Source organism: Chiloscyllium plagiosum, unplaced genomic scaffold (assembly GCF_037043375.1).
Source record: "Chiloscyllium plagiosum isolate Xiang-an unplaced genomic scaffold, Cpla_swu_hap1 HiC_scaffold_2, whole genome shotgun sequence".
In the NCBI taxonomy this organism is placed as follows: domain Eukaryota; kingdom Metazoa; phylum Chordata; class Chondrichthyes; order Orectolobiformes; family Hemiscylliidae; genus Chiloscyllium; species Chiloscyllium plagiosum.
The window spans coordinates 124,021,822-124,041,443 of record NW_028270140.1 but is presented as its reverse complement, the minus strand read 5'-3'; the positions used below and the strand labels follow the sequence as shown (position 1 = coordinate 124,041,443).

The 19,622-nt window shown below is 39.4% G+C and overlaps 2 protein-coding genes across 2 annotated transcripts in view; one reads left to right on the top strand and one right to left on the bottom strand.

Annotated features, from left to right (window-relative positions):
* Window positions 1-378: 378 nt before the first annotated feature.
* Window positions 379-15,353, bottom strand: bhmt (betaine--homocysteine S-methyltransferase). The gene is made up of 8 exons (XM_043706911.2): window positions 15,199-15,353; window positions 13,843-13,975; window positions 12,526-12,644; window positions 10,672-10,863; window positions 5,381-5,528; window positions 3,498-3,680; window positions 1,808-2,036; window positions 379-647 (listed from the first exon to the last, which is right to left on the bottom strand). Exons 1-8 carry the CDS (start codon window positions 15,343-15,345, stop codon window positions 455-457), a joined length of 1,344 nt encoding a protein of 447 aa, XP_043562846.2. The 5' UTR covers window positions 15,346-15,353; the 3' UTR covers window positions 379-454.
* A 144-nt stretch (window positions 15,354-15,497) lies between these two features.
* Window positions 15,498-19,622, top strand: part of dmgdh (dimethylglycine dehydrogenase) — a 144,807-nt gene continuing 140,682 nt past the window's right edge. The window contains exons 1-2 of the mRNA XM_043706890.2: window positions 15,498-15,692; window positions 16,618-16,795. Of these exons, the coding sequence (XP_043562825.1) occupies window positions 15,574-15,692; window positions 16,618-16,795 (297 nt within the window). The 5' untranslated portion in view covers window positions 15,498-15,573. The remainder of the gene's footprint in view (window positions 15,693-16,617; window positions 16,796-19,622) is intronic.

Below are 19,622 nucleotides of genomic sequence, written 5' to 3'. Positions count from 1 at the left end.
TAAAATCACAATTGTCCTATAGGGTTACTCTCTTATTAGACAGATGATTGGTGGTGGTTTAACCTGAGGGTCACCCTGCCTTACTTGAGGGGACAGTTTGGTACACTGTCACGTTTTGGTGATATGAGCACACCTATGAGCTAAGAGCCAGGAAAATGCCATGAGGTTTTCAGCACTTATTTATTACGTGGTATTCTAAGACTTCTGGGGCAAGTGACTGACCCCATCCTTCACCAGAACTTGGGCAGAAACTCTTATATACAGATGCAGTTTGGCAATTTGCTTAAATTTCATATCCCAAGTGGGAGAAGTCACAATTAATTTTTCTTCTGCACGTCAACAATTTATAGAAGCTCTTTGAAAGTAAAGACAAGACCATTTATTTACTAGATTCAAACTTTATTTACTCTATTTGGTAATTTTCAACAGATTTTGGTGATTTTTGGCAGATACATTATGCAACTAATCCAGCAACATTTTTCTGCTTCTCAAACATCTCTTTCAGTTGGTTTTCAGTTGTCACTTCTCTTTGTTGCATTAAGTCTTTGTCTCCCTTGGTCACACCCCAGCTATCTGGCTTTGAGAAAGAGGCTGAATATGGTCGGCCAGTTGCAGGAATCAGTTTCTCCCAATATGCCTGCTGAGCTCTGGAAAACAGGGCAAAGAAAACGCTTTACTTTCCGATGCCATGTGGCAGAGATTTCTGCAAATGTGGTTGACAACTATCTCTGTTGGTTAATGAATGGTCAGAAAGAGATACTAGCTCTGGGTCATTAGGAAAGCAGTGGGAAATCTTTTGACTTCTGTCTTCTTGAAGGCTCGATATCACGCTATACAGATTTAAATTCTGCACATGTTCTACACAAGCCATTATACTCTGGAAGGGACCAACAGATTTATAGCTTCCAGGAGTTAATAGAAATTAAAAATAATGTCTAAATTATTAAAAATAATGTCTAAAAAATGTCTAAATTGGGGCGGCACGGTGGTACAGTGGTTAGCACTGCTGCCTCACAGCGCCAAAGACCCAGGTTCAATTCCCGCCTCAAGCAACGGTCTGTGTGGAGTTTGCACATTCTCCCCATGTCTGCGTGGGTTTCCTCAGGGTGCTCCGGTTTCCTCCCACAGTCCAAAAGATGTGCAGGTTAGGTGAATTAGCCATGCTAAATTGCCTGTAGTGTTAGGTGAAGGGGTAAATATATGGGAATGGTTTTGGGTGGGTTGCTCTTCGGAGTATCGGTGTGGACTTGTTGGGCCGAATGGCCTGTTTCCACACTAAGTAATCTAATCTAATTAATACAATAACAAGATTAGATGATAGTTAATAATAGTTGAATGGCTGATAATGAACAGGCACAACTAGCCTTCTGAGTTTTAAATTCCTAAGCAGCTCAGTTTTCAGCAAATGTAAAGAAGACTTTTGAAATGATTTTATGGTAAAAAAAAGTGTACTAACAATTTTTTTTAAAGTCATATACTGAAATGTATTGCCTAAATTTTGGTTATGAATTGCTATTTATTTTCAGTCCCACTGCCATAACAATTATCATACATTATCTGACTTTATTTTAAAATTTGTTTCAGAAACAGGAAAGTTGAAATGTTAGCACCTCAGTTCTTTAAAAGCATAATTCTCAGTTGGAATAATTTTGATTTTGGGCAACGATATAAAACTGACAATGTAAGCTGCCTCTTATACACCTCTCCTGATATCTTTCTGTTTTACACTGATGGCCAAGGTGAACATTACTACCAACAGATTGGTGCACCTCTGAAATGTATACAGGAAAGTTCCAGTTATTCATACCTTGCTCGCACCCAAGGCTTTGTGTGCATTGCCAGACCACCTCCCCAGGCGTCATGTTTCTCTGAAGCTTTTGGAAGGAAGCCCCTCTCAGCTGCTAGCTCTTCTGCTATAGCCCTAATGTGATAGGGTTCAAATCCACAACAGCCACCAATGTAACGGATTCCCAGGTTATATGCATCTCTTGCATATTTGTGTGTGTCCCATCTGGTGGCAACTCGTGGCTCCAGAGCTTTTTAAAAGAACAGATTAGGGTGATAAATCACATGCTCAAACTGCAACCAAACAGTTATGTTGCTTTCAAAATAAAATCAAATGGAAAAATCTTTGGTTGTTTCTGCCCTGAATATACATGCCACATAAAATGGTCTTAGATTTATAATTCGGAGCTTATTTTTGAACCATACTGCAATTCCTTAGGTGAGTTGTTGATGGGAGGGGTGCGGGTACTATGGTGGCTCCATCAATTTCTCACCATAACCCTGGCACTTTCTGATTTGCCTTATTAGGGGTCCCTCCTTTCTGAGACAGGAGTGGTTTTGTGTTAAGAGTCAGGCCTCTGCCCATATGTGCATTTCTGGAGGGAAGGTGGTGCAACATGATGAGGTGATGGGTGCATTTTCACCTGTAAATGGATGGTATGGAGTTGCCGGTGTTAGACCAGGGTGGGCAAAGTTAAAAATCACACAACACCAGTTTATAGTCCAACAGGTTTATTTGGAAGTACTAGCTTTAGGAGCTACCTGATGAAGGAGCAGTTTTTCGAAATATAGTACTTCCAAATAAACCTGTTGGACTATAACCTGGTGATGTGTGATTTTTAAACTATAAATGGATGACAGTGTACCTCCCCCTGGTAATTTAGGTCAGAAAGCTCTCCTCCTTCCTTCACAGCTTAGCCCACAATGTCATGATGTCTATAACCAGATGGTCCATGCAACTTTAATATCCTTCCAATGATTCTGCAAACTCCATGCAGTCAGCTCTGGAGGGGTCACAGAAACATTCAACATGGAAACAGATCCTTCAGTCCACTTTGTCCATGCCAACCAAGTTGCCCAAACTAAACTAGCCCCACTTGCCTGCATTTAGCCCGTATCTCTATAAATCTTTCCTATTCATTTTAAATGTTGTAACTACCACATATCACTGTGTGAAAACGTCATCTCTCTATCTTAAGCAGCCAGGTGTACTCCAGAGAATTTCAGAAGCTTGATTTCTATATTTTTGTTCAGTTACAGATTGTGATAGAGAACAGAAATTTGTCATCCTGACTGCACTACTTGTTGGACAGAAGGCTACAGTACTGCTATAGAGGATACTGAAACTTATAAGTTCATGCATTCAAAACAGAAGTTATTTTCCTGAAGATCACCTTGTAAGAGTTGATTAAAATCAAACACGTTCTCAGTAGCAGGGTGAGGATATGGTTTTGCTGATGTTTTCAAATGACTGGACACCATTTCTATATTTACTAGCATAGATCTTTTACATTTTCCTGCTTAAATTTTTCTCTGGCTATCACTTCTTATCTGTTACAACTGAAGTCAGAAATGCAGAGTAACAAACAGGAATGGCCTAGGCTTGACTTGAGGCCTACCAGCAACTACATACAAATAGAGAAAAGAATTCTAAAATTCCAATAAATCCAAACTTTACAGAAGGCATTAAAGCAGCAAATTAAAATATTTACCAAATGGAAATTCTGGAAGATCAATGAATCCCTGCTTGTTGCAGTCAGGTGTGTGCAGAGCTAAGGGCTGCACCATTAAGTGCGCTTTTAGTTTTGCAGCTTCTAAACCTTCTTTCATAAGCTTCATAGTTTTGAGGCAAGTAGCTGGGTCAAAATGGCAGTTCACTCCAACAATGTCAGCACCTACAAAATCAGAATGCAAACATCATCTTTACTTTGTTTGAGAAGTGAGAGGCTAGAAACCTTGGCATACAAAGGGACATGGTGTGTCCTTGTGCTTGAAATAGAGGAATTTTACATTTAGTTAAAGCAAACAATCAGGAAAACAAATGGTACGTTGGCCATTTACTGCAATTGTATACAGACCAAACCGGGAGTGTTTTGCACAGATTTAGTTTCCTTAGGGAAGGAGAGATGTACTTGTCTTAGAGAGTGCCCAGCAATAGCTTAATTGATTGATTCATTTGATGAGAAGATTGCCCTTTCAGGTGACATTGAGTAGATGAGGAACATATCACTTAAGGTTTGAAGAATTTGAGGTAATCTAATAGAAATAGATCAAATTCTTAAAAAGGCTTCGTAAGGTATATTTCCTTGGAGCAGGAGACAAGAATGAGTGATCAAAACTTGAAAGTTAGTATTCTTTCATTCAAGTCTGAGATGGGGAGAAAATTCTTCAGGGGTTGTAAATTTTTGGAACTCTCCATCGCAGAGAATTATGGATGCTTTCAGTTAGTTAGGAATAATTAGTTTAAATTAGAGATTTTAAGTTAAATTAATAATACTTAAGATCGAAGAGGAAACTTTAGCTGCATATGGATTACTACAGGCTCAGGGGATACAAAGCCTTGGTTCATTCAACATTTTCAAGAGATAGGATTTTTTTGAGTACTATGGAATCAAAAAAAGCAGGATTAGTATGGGGAGGGTGGAGCCATGTAGACCATCATCAAATGGAGTAGCATGCTTGAAGGCTGAATGGCCCTCTCTGCAGTAGCCAGAAAACAGATTCACAGAATTTCTATTCTGCGATAATCTACTTGGACTGAATACACTTCAATTCCTTTAAACAAACCTACTGTTTTGCAGAATTCTTAGTTTGCATCCACTAAAATGCTTCAAGTTTTTAAACAATAAGTTCAAAAGCTAAGCAATTAGTGAACTGTCAGACAAAACTGAAGCTCATGGCTGATGACAATAGCAGCAAACTCTACAGCCTTCCAGTGAGGCAGTCATTTCTTCCACAAACAAGCAACTATCCCACTCCTACAATAGCTGAAGACAAGGGATCAAATAAGGCAGAACTGAAAAAGGGTCTTCACTCAAAAAAGTTATTTTGTTGAAGATCACTTGTGATTTCTGACAGGGAGAACCATCAGCCAATTTGGAGAAAATCAGTTATTACCAAAGTGACTTGAATGTATCAGACAATGGCCCAGATGTTCTAGTCAAGAGCCCAAAGGGAGTGCCTTCTGTTGACCTCAGTTTAACTGCCTAGTTATCACTTCATTGATTGTCTAATGCCTACTTCAGCAGGGAGGGAGTTACAGAGTCAGCTGGTGGCCTAGTGGTGAGTGCAGTTCCAATGCAATCGCACTATCGGTCATCATGAAGAAATGCCCTTTAAAAGACCATCTTCAGTTCAGTGACTGTTCGTACACTGTTTAGATGAATCTATTGTTGAAACTTTATTGCTGGAACAGCACAGCAGGTCAGGCAGCATCCAGGGAACAGGAGATTCGACGTTTCGGGCACAGGCCCTTCTTCAGGAATCTATTACCCCACCCCAACATACTGAATAATCTCCCCTGGCTTACAGTGTTTAAGTCCTTCAACAATACTCAAACTCCTCCCAAGCAAGAAAGTTGGATGAATTGCCTTACCAGCCTTTACAAGTCTAACTGCACAGTCCCCTGCTGACACTCCACTCAAATCACCCTCCGGACCAATGCACAGGGTGGCTCCAACTGGTTTGCCGGATTCTTTCAAAACATGAACTGCCCACTCTGCTTCTTCCACATGTTCAAAGTACTGCAAGAGACAGAGTACCAGCATTTAGACACCAGTAATACTATTATAAATCTTCTCATTTGAAGTTTCTTCCTGGAAAACAAAATAACAAGCTATTAATTTTCCAAAAAAAGGTTTTCCAATAAAAACATGGGTCCATACTTTCCACTTTGTTAATTTTATCTGAAAATTAGATACAAGTATGTAATGTCAGTAGAAAGCACAGATTATTCATCTTTGCTTAATATAATTTTAAATACTGAAATGTGGGAGAAAATTATGCAGGCAGAGAAACTTGACTACCTGTGTCATCCTTTTCAGGCTGTGGAAATACCCAAGATGATTTTGAGAGCAGAAAACTCAATGGTCATTTGGAAGGAGGCCAAAATAAAACATAAAATTGGAGCAAAAGGCTAACTTTTGCATTTGGAGCTCTGTAATAGATTGCAGAAATGCAAGATTGTTTATCGTATATTTCTCATTTCTTTTTTATTTAGTCCAAATTAGCATGCTTTGTTCAAAACTGATTCCTAGGATATGCTGTCATCGGTAGTTAGTTATGTCAATAAAATCTAAAAGTATAATTGTTTATTTTAATTGACAAGTATTGCTAAGAACATCCATATCCATGTTGGTTAGTTGAACTGGAAGATTGAAAGGACACTGGTTTACTGGAAATATTCATGTTAAATTTAACATGTTCCTAAGAAAAAGAAATCAAAGAAGAGTATAATTTATTGTACTAAGATAACAGAGAGAGATTTGGAACAATTTCAATATTAACTAATGTATATTATTTTTCTTTGTCAGATATCTAACAAGCTGAGGTAGTATTCAGGTTCTCATAAAGCCTAGTCTAAATGAAAATGATTACTTCTTCATATCTCACATCATCTCCTGTGATTGCTATGCTTTCATTTTTTAATTAATTACAGATATTTATTTTCATTCTCCAATTCTGTATGTTTGAATTGTAGACTGAGATACACTCAATTGTATTTGTGTGTGGCAGAACTGGAAATATGGTGCTCCTTCAAGTCAATTTCCAATACCTATTTTATGACAAGAGGCCATTGTTTGACCTCCAGCGAAATGCTTTGGTTCACTCGAAGCAATTGTATTAAGAACAAGCAAATGTAAACAAGGTCAAATTGAAATATAACTCATCATTTTGTCTACATGCAGTCAAATTGAATAGAAACCAATGTTTTTTATTCACTATGGGATGGGAGTGTCACTGGCTAGGCCAACATTTTCATTGCCAATCCAATTAGGCAGTTAAGAGTCAATCACATTGCTGTGGGTCTGGAGTCACATATAGTCCAGACCAGGTAAGGATGACAATTTCCTTCCCTAAAGGGCATTAGTGAACCAGATGGATTATTCTTGACAATGATTTCACTGTCATCATTAGATTCTTAAATTTCACCATCTGCCAATAGCAGGATTTGAACTCAGGGCCCCAGAACATTACCTGGGTCGCAGGATTAACTGCCTATGATAATACCACTAGGCCATCACTTTCCTCACTTCACCTTATGAACAATTAGGGACTTTCACAAAGAGATTTCAAAATATCACTGCAGCAACAAAGGTAGCGCCCAATATGGAAAGGACATGATAAAGTTGCTGCTTTAGTAACTATACAGCAAGTGTGAAGGAGGAAGTTGTGAAAGTATCTTTGGGACTGAAGAGAGTTATACATTATGCAGCAACTCTATGGCAATTAAAGACTGAGAAATTTGAAACAGGCAGCTCAAATTGCAAGGAAGGTCTGTTCGAAAAGGCCAGCAATCACTATTTGTGTAAATATAGTCACAAATCTCTCACCACTCATATCACAGGGACCCTCCAATCATCTATAGAAGTTGGTCACTTTTTTGACACAAGATCTAACATTTCCTTTCCCTGCCCAATGAAAACACGGAGATTGCAAGGTAATGAAAGTAAATTTATTTTATTAAATTGAGCAGTGCAAGTGGTGCAGGGCTGTTACCATGTTTAATCTTTTAACTTCTGAGTGAGGTAGCACTCACCACCAATTGTTGGGTGCATTGTCAGTCACTGACCTGCAGTGAATATACAAGGTTCACTGCGTGCATCAGTGCTGAGAGGCTGCTGTGCTGCATAATCACAGATCGCTTGTTGCTTATGGAGATAGCAGCTGTTGTCTTCTATTACTGTTAATTATTCCTGTTAATTATGTGCTAAATGATTGCTCCTATGCTTCTCCATGAAATCTCCTTCCTGGAGAGCATTTCAGAATAAAAACGGATATTTGTAAGCATAGAACAGCTCATGTGATACAACTGTAGTATTCTTTAGCTCTGGGCCAGGAGGTATGTGTCCAAGGTATGACTTGCTCCATGTGTCATAACATGGCGGGTTAAAATAAATTTTAAAACATCTGAGCCAGAATTTCCAAGCAGCAGGCCAGTCCATCATCAGAATGGACCTTATACTCATTAATGTCAGGACGGGTCAGGATGGATGACTTACATCTGAGGGACAAGAGGAGGAACTACTCAATAGGAATTTCTATCTTTCCTGGTCCTAGTAGAACAGCGACACTACTATTGTGATCGGGTGCCACCTCCCTCTAGAACCAATTCCAGAACCAGTCTGAAATGTGACCTGGCCCTGATAGGTCATCTAGGTCCTTTGAATTCCCTTCTTGGATGCATTCAACATTTAGCCCAGTAAGCTGAAACTAACAAAGACAGTATTCCAGAGACTGAATCCCAAAACCTCCATAACAAAAATGGCACCAGTCTTGAGCTGCTCCTAGGATGCCTATTCCTTGCTCAATTGTTTCCATTGATCTTGTTAACGGCTCACTGGGAAATGGTGGTAAAGATAATTACTCTTGCAGCATCATAACATCTTCTAGTGCTTTGTACAAGTAGCAAATTACCATTCAGCATCTTGTTTCAAGAAACCTTAACACGCAGGACACTCAAGGCATCATTATGTATCAGATGGCACTTGTTTGGCAATTATTTCAAACGAGGAGTCGACTTTTCAGGTTGGAACCTTTCATCAAGACATTGAGAGGGGAAGGGGGCTGCGATCTAAATGGGGTGGGTGGTGTGGGGTTGAATCCCAGGCCCAGACCTCCCTCTCCACCCTGCCTCCTTAACGTGACCCTACCTGTCCATCTTCCTTCCCACCTATCCATTCCACCCTTTCCACTGACCAATCACAGCCACCTCCTACCTGCACCCACCTATCTTTCCCCCAACCCCATCCTTCTTCCTCTTTCGCAGCCCCCCTCCCCTCCCCTAGACCTTATGAAAAATTCTGACCTGAAACATCAGCTCCCCTTCTCCTCTGAAGCTGCTTGACCTGCTGTGCTTTTCCCAGCTCCACTCTTTATCCACTCTGACTCTTCAGCATCTGTAGGTCTCACTATCTCCAATGGTGTCAAAAAATTTGACAAATATCTCATCCTACACTTCCTCCTCAATATCACTTCTCATTCCATATACTAGTACCTTGTTCAGCTGGGAGAACTAATAGATGGCACACTCAGGTAAAGACAAGACCTTCAATTCACCCTGAGGATTCTCCTCACAAAAGAAGCTTATTCAGCTGACAAGCTCAACAACTATTTTATCTATGGACCAGAGATGCTGGTCATACCATGCTTTCAAATGAGGCAATGTCCTTCAGAGTGAAGTCTACTCATTTCTGCAGCATAATGCATGACAAGCTGGCCGTGCCAAAGCCAATGAAACCTTCAATGTTGCAATTCACTCCTTCACTTCCATTATAGGATTGCGCCTGTTGAGGCCAAACAAAAGGGCATTATCAGCCCCTCACCATCCACTGAAATGCAGATGTAAGACTCATGAGCATATTAATTTAGTTCATACTCTTACAGTCTCCAAATCTCTCCATACTCACCTTACTGAATAAATCAGCTATCACTTTGCTCCACTGTGGCAAGTTGTTTTTGATCACAAGGATCTATGTTATGCTCTCCTATAATGTACTGGATTGCTATTAAACATGAGATCATGTGGTCCAGCAATTTCTGCTTTTGTTTAGTTCAGACCATTAGGTGGTATTTTGGATAACAGCATTTTATAATGTACTTTCTTGGTAATGCATATAATTAGGCAATAAAACTGTTGTTCCGCTTAAAGCAACATTGCTGACATTTCTCTGCGATATTACAGCAATTTTGGGCCATACCTTTCAACAATTACTTCCCTTCATGTCCAGCTATGGCCTATGCTGTGCGACTTTACAGGATTATTTGTACCTTACCTTTTTACTCTTCTTTAAGTTGTGCAAATTCTTCTGGACCTCGTGTAGGTCCTTGAGTAGTTGATATGGAGCTCTCCTTCAGTGGGAAATTGCCATACTTGCTTACTCCTTAGAATATTTGGGATCATCGTCCCCACCAAAAATCTGATAGGTATGCTTCATTCCAGAGGTTACCAGTACCTGCAGGACTTGGGCACTAAATTGTGCTTTTCCCAATCTTCGTTAAGCCGTTTTGCACAAATACTGTGCACTTCACAGCTGAAACTTTAATATTTATATACTGGTTAAGTAGCTTGTTAACTGCTTGTCTGAGAAGTTTTAAGTGTATGGTGACTGGCTTGTTGTTATATTAAACTACTAAATGAAAATTGACTAAATCAAAATCATATAATTGTTAATGGACTGCAAATAAATGGCAGAAATGGCACTTTGTATTTTCAGGTCAATAGAGAAAGCAATAGTTTTTAAATTCAAAGTCCCTCTATGACAAATCTGGAGCTTGGTTGGAACAGAGAATAACCGAGGAAACTGATACGTCCTTACCAGAAAAGGGAACAAGATAATTAGATATGAATAAAATACATTACAAATCAGTTTGCTTAGGAAACATAAGATAGAAGAAAAAAAACAGAGCAAGCTGCAGTCATTTGCCTGGCATGACTCCCACTAGACTAACATAAACTAATTCGTTAGGCAGCTTGGTGCAAAATAAGTACTGCCAAAACTATTAAACATGCCAAAGCCAAGTAATCCAAAGCTTCTTGCACTTTTTTCTTCTCTGCTCTATTATCTGGTTTTAGATTTTTTAGGCATGCAGACAATGTAAAGTTATTTTTTTCTCTTAGATGTGTAAATAAATATTTAGAAATAGTTAATTGCAAAGACACTATACCTCAGCAAGCATGAAGTCTACGTTTTTCTTGATAAAGACATCCAGTTGTTTCCTGAAGATAGCCTTCACCTCTGTCTCACTTTTGCAGCTGAGGTAGGAAGGGGTTTGGCTGACTCCCCCAGCAACGAGGGCATCTCCTTCATCAGCCACCTCTCTAGCAATGTCACAAGCAGCTTCATTCACTTTCTGGCCCTGAAAAAAAAAAGAGATAACACATGAAGCTACAACATTTTACAGGCCAGCTTTAATGACATAACAAAACATCGCAACTTGTAAAGTAAAAGACAATTTTATTGGCCAACTCATTTCACAAGTTTATAGCCAAACGTTGTATCAAGCAAGCCAAGGACTTATTGCTTGATAGTTCACAGGCTGAATGCACTGAATGTCATGAATTTAGGCCCAGAAGTCAGTAGGTTTTCTTTATTAAAATTTGATAGAAACTATACAGACCATAATCCATGCGACCCAAAACTCTCGAGTAAGAGCAGGTTCTGGGGTTGGGGTGGGGGTGGGATGCGTGAAAGACAGAAGAGAAGAGACAATATGCAGCATGTCTAGGACTTAGTATGCTTGTGCTGTTGTGAAGAGATATGAAGATAAGAGTTCAGATAATTCAACACTATGTTGTCAGTTTCATGAAGCTCCAAGCCAAGAACATATTGAATCAGAATCAGAACAGACACAACACTTACATGTATATAAACAGATATTCTGACAGAAATAAGATTAATTCTCAAGTTAATGTTAAGATAACGAGACCCAGACAGACTGTATTGATACACACATTTGTTGGTATACATGTCTGGCACAATAAGATTGCTTTAATTTCTTTGTTCTTGTCAGTGAATGGAATGAGTTATTATGTATGCTGACTTTTGCCATAGTGTAGGATAAAATTTATTACTAAAGCTTCTTTTGTAAACTTCAGGCAATTTAACATCATGCTGCTTGTTTCCCAGCTTAAACAAGTCCTCCTTACCCTGCACCGTGTTCTGGTTGATTTTGTATATTGATTCTCAGTGTCTTAGCATCTGAAAATTAAAATTCTCTTCCTCAACTATAAAAATCGATCTGCCTGACTTCGCCTTTTTGTACATCTTTGCCTCCTTATTCCATCATTCAACCATCTCCTCCTTGTAGGAGAATAGCACACATGGCTTTCTTCATTGCCCCTCCTTAATTCCCCCTCTTTAGTCACTATTCCCACTCTTTCTGATACTTGTTCCCATTTTGCCTGTGACAGACATTTAAGTTCAAACAATGGCTCCAGCAAACAGGGGTTTCAGTTCCAAAGATAAACTGAAGAAGCTGGAGTGTTTCCCTTGTAAAAGTAAAGGCCAAGAGGAGATTTGACAGAGGTATTCAAAATCGTATTGATCTGGACAGAATAGATGGGGAGAAGCTGATCCCACTCATGAAAGGATTGTTAACACCAGAGCAAAGATCGAAAGTAATTAGTCAAGTGAGAGGATTTTTGTTTCACACGGTGAGTATTTTACACTCTATAATACATAAACTTTGATATGGAGACAGGATCAACTCAGACATTCAAAAGAGGATTAGACTGTTGTTTAGAAGGGATCAATGTGCAGGGATACAGGGAGAAGACAGGAGAAACAGTAAAATGCTAATTCAGAGGGCTGCTGCAGACACAACAGACCAAATGGACTCATCCTATACTTAATTATTACGTACAAATGAAAGCTTTTATTGTAAAACATTGTGTTTTAATTGGGCACATCTATTGCAGTAACTTATTTATTTAATAGTAAGGTCTCTGTACCTTTTTGTGAAAATGACAGAAACTTACAATGAAGAGATGGAATCAGAGTGAAAAAAATCAAGACTTACTGAAAATTTTTGTTCCACATAATTTCCTCTGTTTTCCAACTTGTCTTCACTTGCATAAAAAGTGAAAGTCTGCATGACTGTAGAGCCTGCTCTGAGGAACTCACGGTGTAGCTGTCTCACTAAAACAACAGCAAAAAAATTTTTTAAATACTGAATTTAAGGCCATACCAAGAACACCTGCCAATTGGCTGGATATTACCCTGTAAGTTCAGTTCTTGAATGTGACTCTGCTATTGTTAATATTTAAGTATCTGACTCACATCAGTCAGTCAAATCAAACCCATCAAACTATACAATGTATAACAATGCTCACACCTGCACACTGCAAAGAAACAGAACGTTGGAGTTCTACTCACTTTTTTCAAAAAAAGGTCCACTGCAAACTATTTTCAAAAGAAAACAGTCCATTGGGCAGCATGGTTGCTCAGTGCTTAGCACGGCAGCCTTACAATGCTAGGGACCTGGGTTCTACTCCACTCTTGGGCAACTGGCTGTGTGGAGTTTGCACATTCTCCTTGCATCTGCAATGGTTTTCCTCTGGGTATTCCAGTTTAATCTCACAGTCCAAAGATGTGCAAGTTAGATAGACTGGCCATGTTAAATTGTGTGGAGTTTGCACGTTCTTCCCGTATCTGTGTGGGTTTCCTGCGGGTGCTCCGGTTTCCTCCCACCATCCAAAAGATGTGCAGGGTCAGGTGAATTGGCCATACTAAATTGCCCGTAGTGTTAGGTAAGGGGTAAATGTAGGGGTAGGGGTGGGTTTCGCTTCAGCGGGTCGGTGTGGACTTGTTGGGCCGAAGGGCCTGTTTCCACACTGTAATCTAATCTAAAAAAATACTGACAAGGAGCGTGCAGGCTAGGTGGATTAGCCATGTGGAGTTATGGGGACAGGGTGGGAGCTCTTTGGAATGGTTGGTGCAGGCTTGGTGGGCTGAATGGAATTTAATGAACTTCATCTAATTGGATTAGTCATTTACTTTTCATATTTGGATGACCAACTTTCTGAAATTGCTCAAAGTATCAAGATTCTGTTGCAATCCTGATCCCAATATTAAAACAAATGGTCTATCTTTATTAACTAGCCCACCCAGAGATATCTGTCCCTGATGAATCAGAAATCAATGAGAAATAGGTGGGACTTGGGTATGTCAATTACTTCTTCAAATAAAGATTTTATTTTAGTGAATTTATCTGATTTCACTGTGAACCTGCTAAGATTGCCATGCAATAAGTCAAGTTAAAGAGCAGAGTTTTATGCAGCATAAGCATTATTGGCAATGTGGCAAAGGACTATGTCAGTGGTTGCTTTGGTCTTACCAGCCTCAGGATGCTCTAATGTTGCTTCTGGTGTCCAGGGGCCAGCTTTGACATATCCTCTCTTTTCAAGAGCAAACACAAACCCTCCATCTCCAATAATTATCTCCCCAGAGGATAAACGCTCCAGAAGTCCCTGCAATAAAATGTTATCTCAGTCATAAAAATAAATAAGGGTGGTAAATAGCAATGTCAGTTATTAAAAATGTGTTTGTTAGAATAGTCAATAGGATTCATTAGACAGGTTCACTGCATTCAAGAACAGAAACAATATTTTACAATCATGCCCCCATCATTTAAGGCATGGACAGACAGACAATTGAGACTTGAGTCCTTAGATAAATATACCCATAAGTGGTCCATTACTCAACTGCAATGTGCAGTTGGCTCAAGTCTAACACTGGGAGCACATCAACAGTTTGTCTTAAAAGTATAATATAATCAGTATGAGCACTGACAACAATAGCCCTACAAGTATTCCCAGGAGATTCCCTTTTTGAAAATAGTTCTCAACTGGCTAAGTTAACAGAGCCAATGGGAAATCCTTTTACTTTTGAAGGTGGGATAATGTAGTGGGCTGGGGAGATAAGACAGGGAAGAGACATTAGATCCATGGTTAAATCAAAGTACAGGACAAAAGAAAATGTAGCTATTATACAAACATTTCAGTTGGAACATTAGTAGACTTGTTGGGAGGACTAAGAAAAGGCCAATGCTGTTGGGAACTGATGGCTTTCCTGTTCTAACCAGCATCACAGTGAGGAAAGACAGGTCACAGGGGCAGAGGATGTAACCTGGCATATCACCAAACCAAGTGGCCAGTGTGCTGAAGGAATGCATTCATTTGATATTTATTGCAGACTGAGTGTTGGGAGGGAACATGCAAACCCCCTTCCCGGGAGGAGGGGGCAGCCAGGCAACAGCTGGGCTTAAACCCATAGATTTGCAATGTGCTCTTACTACCAGACATGTGCCTGTGCCAAGGGCAATAAGGACAGATGGGTGAGGGATAACAGAATATTTAGTGAGAGGTAAAGGCATTAAGGATAATAAGGACAATGGTCTGAAGAAAGAAAGATATTGGTTGAGGGGTAATAAGGACAGTTGTCAAGGAGCAAGAAGGGCAATTAATGAGGGACATGAAAGCCAAGAATAGTGACGGGATTTCTCCAGCGATGGAGAAATCTATGTTAGCGCCGCTTCTTCCTGCAAAAAAGAACGTAACAAATCCATTATTATTACATGGCGGGACAAACGTTTAGCAAAAATCAGAAAGACTTTTCAGAAAAGAAATTAAAAGTAAATCAGCGCATCAGCGTTAGAAACGAAGGTGAAGAGGGTGGGGAAAAAAGGTGTTACTCTTTTGGCAGCGGACTTTCCGTCTTTCCCGACTGGTGGCATTTCCAGGTCACTGGCTCTCACTGTAAACTCTGCTGTACACTGCGTCCCAACTGTTGCTGACTGCTGGCTCCGCACATTCTTATAGAGAGGAGGAGAGGTGGTCATCTCCCCTGTAGCCGCCTCCCTGTCTCTTTCATTGGTCTCCCAGGCGAGGTGGGGGTGGTGGGGAGAGAATGGTGCAAACGGACAAGGTTTCGCAAAGGTTGCGAAGTGTTTCGGGAGAGCGTCAAAGTTTGGGTAAAAGTACAGCAGAGAGGGAGGGTGGGGGTGGAATTATATTGATTTATTTCATGCAGTTTTCTATATTCCAACTGGATCTTTTAGGATCTGGCCATGTCGAGGCTGCTAAGGTGCTTCCCTTCCGCCTTTCTCCGTGGAAAGCTGCCTGTGTTAGCGGAGTGCTCCCGCTGGATTCCTGTCCGTTTAATAGGCAACGCCCCGTCCAAACAGGGGTGAGTGCTTTCCTGAACCTCTGCACTGTGTGCGCAGAATGCACCTTCTGCTGTTCCAATGTATCGTTGTCTTCATTGCATTGCCATTGCAATGTATCGTTGCAAATCACGACGGCCGTTCAGTGAATCAATGTTGCAAAAATCCTGGGGGCGCCGATTACAGTGGTTTGGAGACTGACTTTTAATATATATCTTTCGTCTATATCACTTCCTCCACACCTAGTCTTTTCTCTTTTCCAATAAATTCCAAACAAATTAAGACACTGCGAGTCCAGTGTGGGCATGTGTACTGAATGTAAGTGCACCGTACCCTATTCTTTGGATGTAATGTGGGCATTGTTGGTTCCTAATGTCTAGGCTACTGCAGAGGACAGTCAAGAGCCAACTCCTTGCTATGGGTCTGGATTCACATGTGTGTAAAGATAGGAACTGTCATTCCCAAAAGAGATGTTAATAACTGACTCTATATTTTGGATTTCATTGAACTTTTAAGTTGGGCAGTTGCCTGATGGGATTTGAACGAGAGAATCAGCTGAGTATCTGGATTAGCAGTCCAACAATGTTCCCATCGCACCACAGATTTCCCAATACAGGTTCGCAGTTATTGCTGATAATCTGATCAATTAAGACAGTTAACTTTACATGTGCATTTGGCATATACTCACAGATATACTGTGATTCATTAAAAGAAATCAAAGGTTACACGTAACAGTAGGAGTTTTTGAACAGAGTATGGTTGGGAGCATATTAAATAAAGCTTTTGTGATATCAAAGTGCACACAAGCTTTGTGTAAGGCATATCCAGTACATTCTATATGTAAACATATATGAAGCTTACCAATCCTATAACTGTTTATGTGTGCACATTTGCAGCCAGTGGCACAACTTGAAATAAATAGCTTCTTTGTGTTCTTCTGCATATTAGCAATGAAAATAACCGGACACAATCCCCTGTGAAAAGGTGGAAAGATAATGCGGAGACAGTGATTATCGGAGGTGGCTGTATTGGAGTTAGCCTGGCTTATCATCTTGCCAAAGCTGGGATGAAAGATGTGATATTGCTGGAAAAGTCGGAGCTAACAGCTGGCTCTACATGGCACGCAGTAAGGAATTAACTTATTTGTTTTCTGTCATGTGATCTTTATTTTTCTCATGAAAGCAATTGTGCTTGTATAAAACTTCAGTGCAATAGTTTAGTTGGCATACATTACAAGTTAGTGACAGTTTCGGGGTGCATGCAATATATACCAAATTTCATCGGAGAATCACAGAATTCTTACAGTGCAGAAGAAGGCCAGTCAAACCCATGGAATTCTGACTCAGTATTATGAGCATTTCCGATGTCCTACCTTTTCCTGTTTCTATTTGAATGATCATCTAACACCCTCCTGAATACTTTAATTGAACCTGCCTGCACCACACTTCCAGGTGGTGTGTTTTAGAGCCTAACTACTTGCTGTGTGGAAAAAGCTTTGATCAAAGCTCATTTTGCAAATTGCTTCAAGTCTGTACCTTCTGCTCAATCTTTTTATGAGCGGGAATAATGTCTTTATATCTACTCTTTCCAGACCCCTCATGATTTTGAAAACTTATATTAAATCTCTTCTTAACCTCTCCAATGAAAACAGTCCCAGCTTCTCCAAATCTATCCTCATGACTGGAGTTTCTCACCCATGGAATTAACCTTGTAAATCTCTTGTGCACTTTCTCCAATGCTCACATCGTTCCACAAGTGTGGTGCCTAGAACTGTACATAGTACTCCAGATAATGTCTAACTGGTGTCTTATACAAGTTGAACATAGGTTCCTTGCTCATGTATTCTATCCCCCTGCAAAACAAAGTCTAGTATATTGTTTGTTTTATTAGCTGCTAACTCTTTCTGATTTGCCCTTTAGTGACTTAGGCATGTGTACACCCATTCTTACACATCCTTTAGGGTAGTGTCCTTTATTTTTTGCTGTATATCCATGTTCTTTTTATCAAAATATGTCACCTCACACTTTCTTTCCATTGAATACCATTTGCAACTTACAGTCCACTCCACCAACCAGTAGTGGTTTCGTACTTTTTCCAATCTTCCACACAATTTGCAATGCTTCCAATGTACCGTCAGTAAACTTGGAAGTTGTCCTGCACACACCAAGATCAAGATATAATCAAAAAAAGCAAGAGTCCTACAACTGACTCCAAGGGAACTCCATTGTTAACCTTCCTCCAAACTGAAATTTTCTGTTCACTGAAGATGATATGATTATGTTTGTAAAACTATCTGAATGATTGAAGTGCAACAGGCAGAACTGAACAGAACTTGCCTTCATCCTGTATAATTCATTTCCCCAGGGCGTCCTAAGGAGCTTTGTGGTCAATAAGTTACTGGAGAAGTGAGGTCACTGTTGGGCAAGTCAACACACAGCTAAATTGTTTCCAGAAAGTTCCTACAAACAGGCATCACGTTATTGAACTGTATTTTTGGCCATGATAACTGTCAGGTGAATGTTAGCCAGGACACTGGAGAACTCATTGTTTTTCATTGGATAAGTGCCAGGAAGTCTTTCATGTACCTGATGCTGCAGCAGTTTAACATCCAGAGTATATTGCCCTACAACCAGTATATTGTGCCATGTATCATCTTCAGATGTAAAGGGATTCTTGAACCTTCATAATGTTTGAGAATGCGTTAAGAATCCAATGGGTTTAGCTGGCACAGCAAAAAACAGAAGTCGAGTGGTTCACTAATTCATATCTTTAGTTTGTGCTACCATGAACAAATTCCTGTTTTCTGGCCCAGAGCTTTGTACTTGGGTAAAAAGAAGTCTTCACTGAAGGAGGAAAGACAAAGTAATTTTTTCTAGAGTGTAGCAGGGCTATGTTGTGCAGTTGAAATGACATTGCAATGACAGTAGAAAAGCCCTGAATTTGTGTATAATGCTATCTTGTTCACAAGATTTACTTTGAAGAACACTCAAATAGAATTCTATATAACTTTAGAAAGAGTGATTTCTTTTGCTTTCTGTTAACTGTTTTCCATTTTTTTTGGAGAGGGGCAACGGCAGACAACAGACTCCCCTGACGGAATCACGCGATTTGACGATCATTAATATTACACGATTTAACAAGCATTGATAGCTGGATATTTTATTCATTAATTTATTATAAAAGCTGTAACATACTGCTGTGTTTTATAAATATGTACATATATGTTCTTTTGTATTTAATGCACCTTTGTTAAAGTGTACTACATTTAACATAGATATGTTGTAAATGTACAGTTTCTTAAGATTCATTTTGATGTCAAATGTACAGTGTAAATTGAGATTATTTTTTGTAGTTTTGCAGTATGTGCATGTTGCATGGCTCTGTGATATGTTAGATGCTCCATTGCTATTCCCCAATTACTAATCCATTCTAATATGTGATAATTAACTTGTACATTGATATTTTTAATGTATTGTTTCTATTTCAGCTTATGTCATAATCAGGATAAGTTATACTTCTGAAAAAGTATTTCAGTGTAATATATATGTATGTATTCTGAAATATTATCCATTATTTGACTTCCCATTTTATATACAATTGAATCTATGTTCAGTTGTATTCTAAAATTCCAGTATGATGGCCAGTTAAATAAATACATGTAAATAAAAGCTGCTTCGAGTAGTGCAAAAAGTGTTTGGTTATTTCTGAGAAAATTGCCAGTTCCACAATACAGAATTTCTACCAAAATGTGCTTTCTTAAAATACTACAAACATCAGTCTAGCAAGATTAAACTTGGTTTGATTCAGGGTGAGGAATTTCTATTTGGTAATTGAAAGCAAAATCAAAAATTTATGATGTGCTTGCTCTAAAATTGTATACAAACATTTTCCTCAATTATTGGAAGGCTAACCAATTTTTACACAAGTCAATTAGAGAGTGTGCTCAAAGCTCT

Bases quoted from the DNA above. Each gene is read 5' to 3' on its own strand.
- bhmt (XM_043706911.2), bottom strand. From the start codon at position 15,345: ATGACCACCTCTCCTCCTCTCTATAAGAATGTGCGGAGCCAGCAGTCA. The intron at 13,976-15,198 runs GTAACACCTTTT...ATTTTATTGCAG, and splicing joins GAAAGTCCGCTGCCAAAAGA to GGACTTCTGGAGCGTTTATC. The intron at 10,864-12,525 runs GTAAGTCTTGAT...TTTTTTTTTCAG, and splicing joins ATGTGGAACAAAAATTTTCA to GGCCAGAAAGTGAATGAAGC.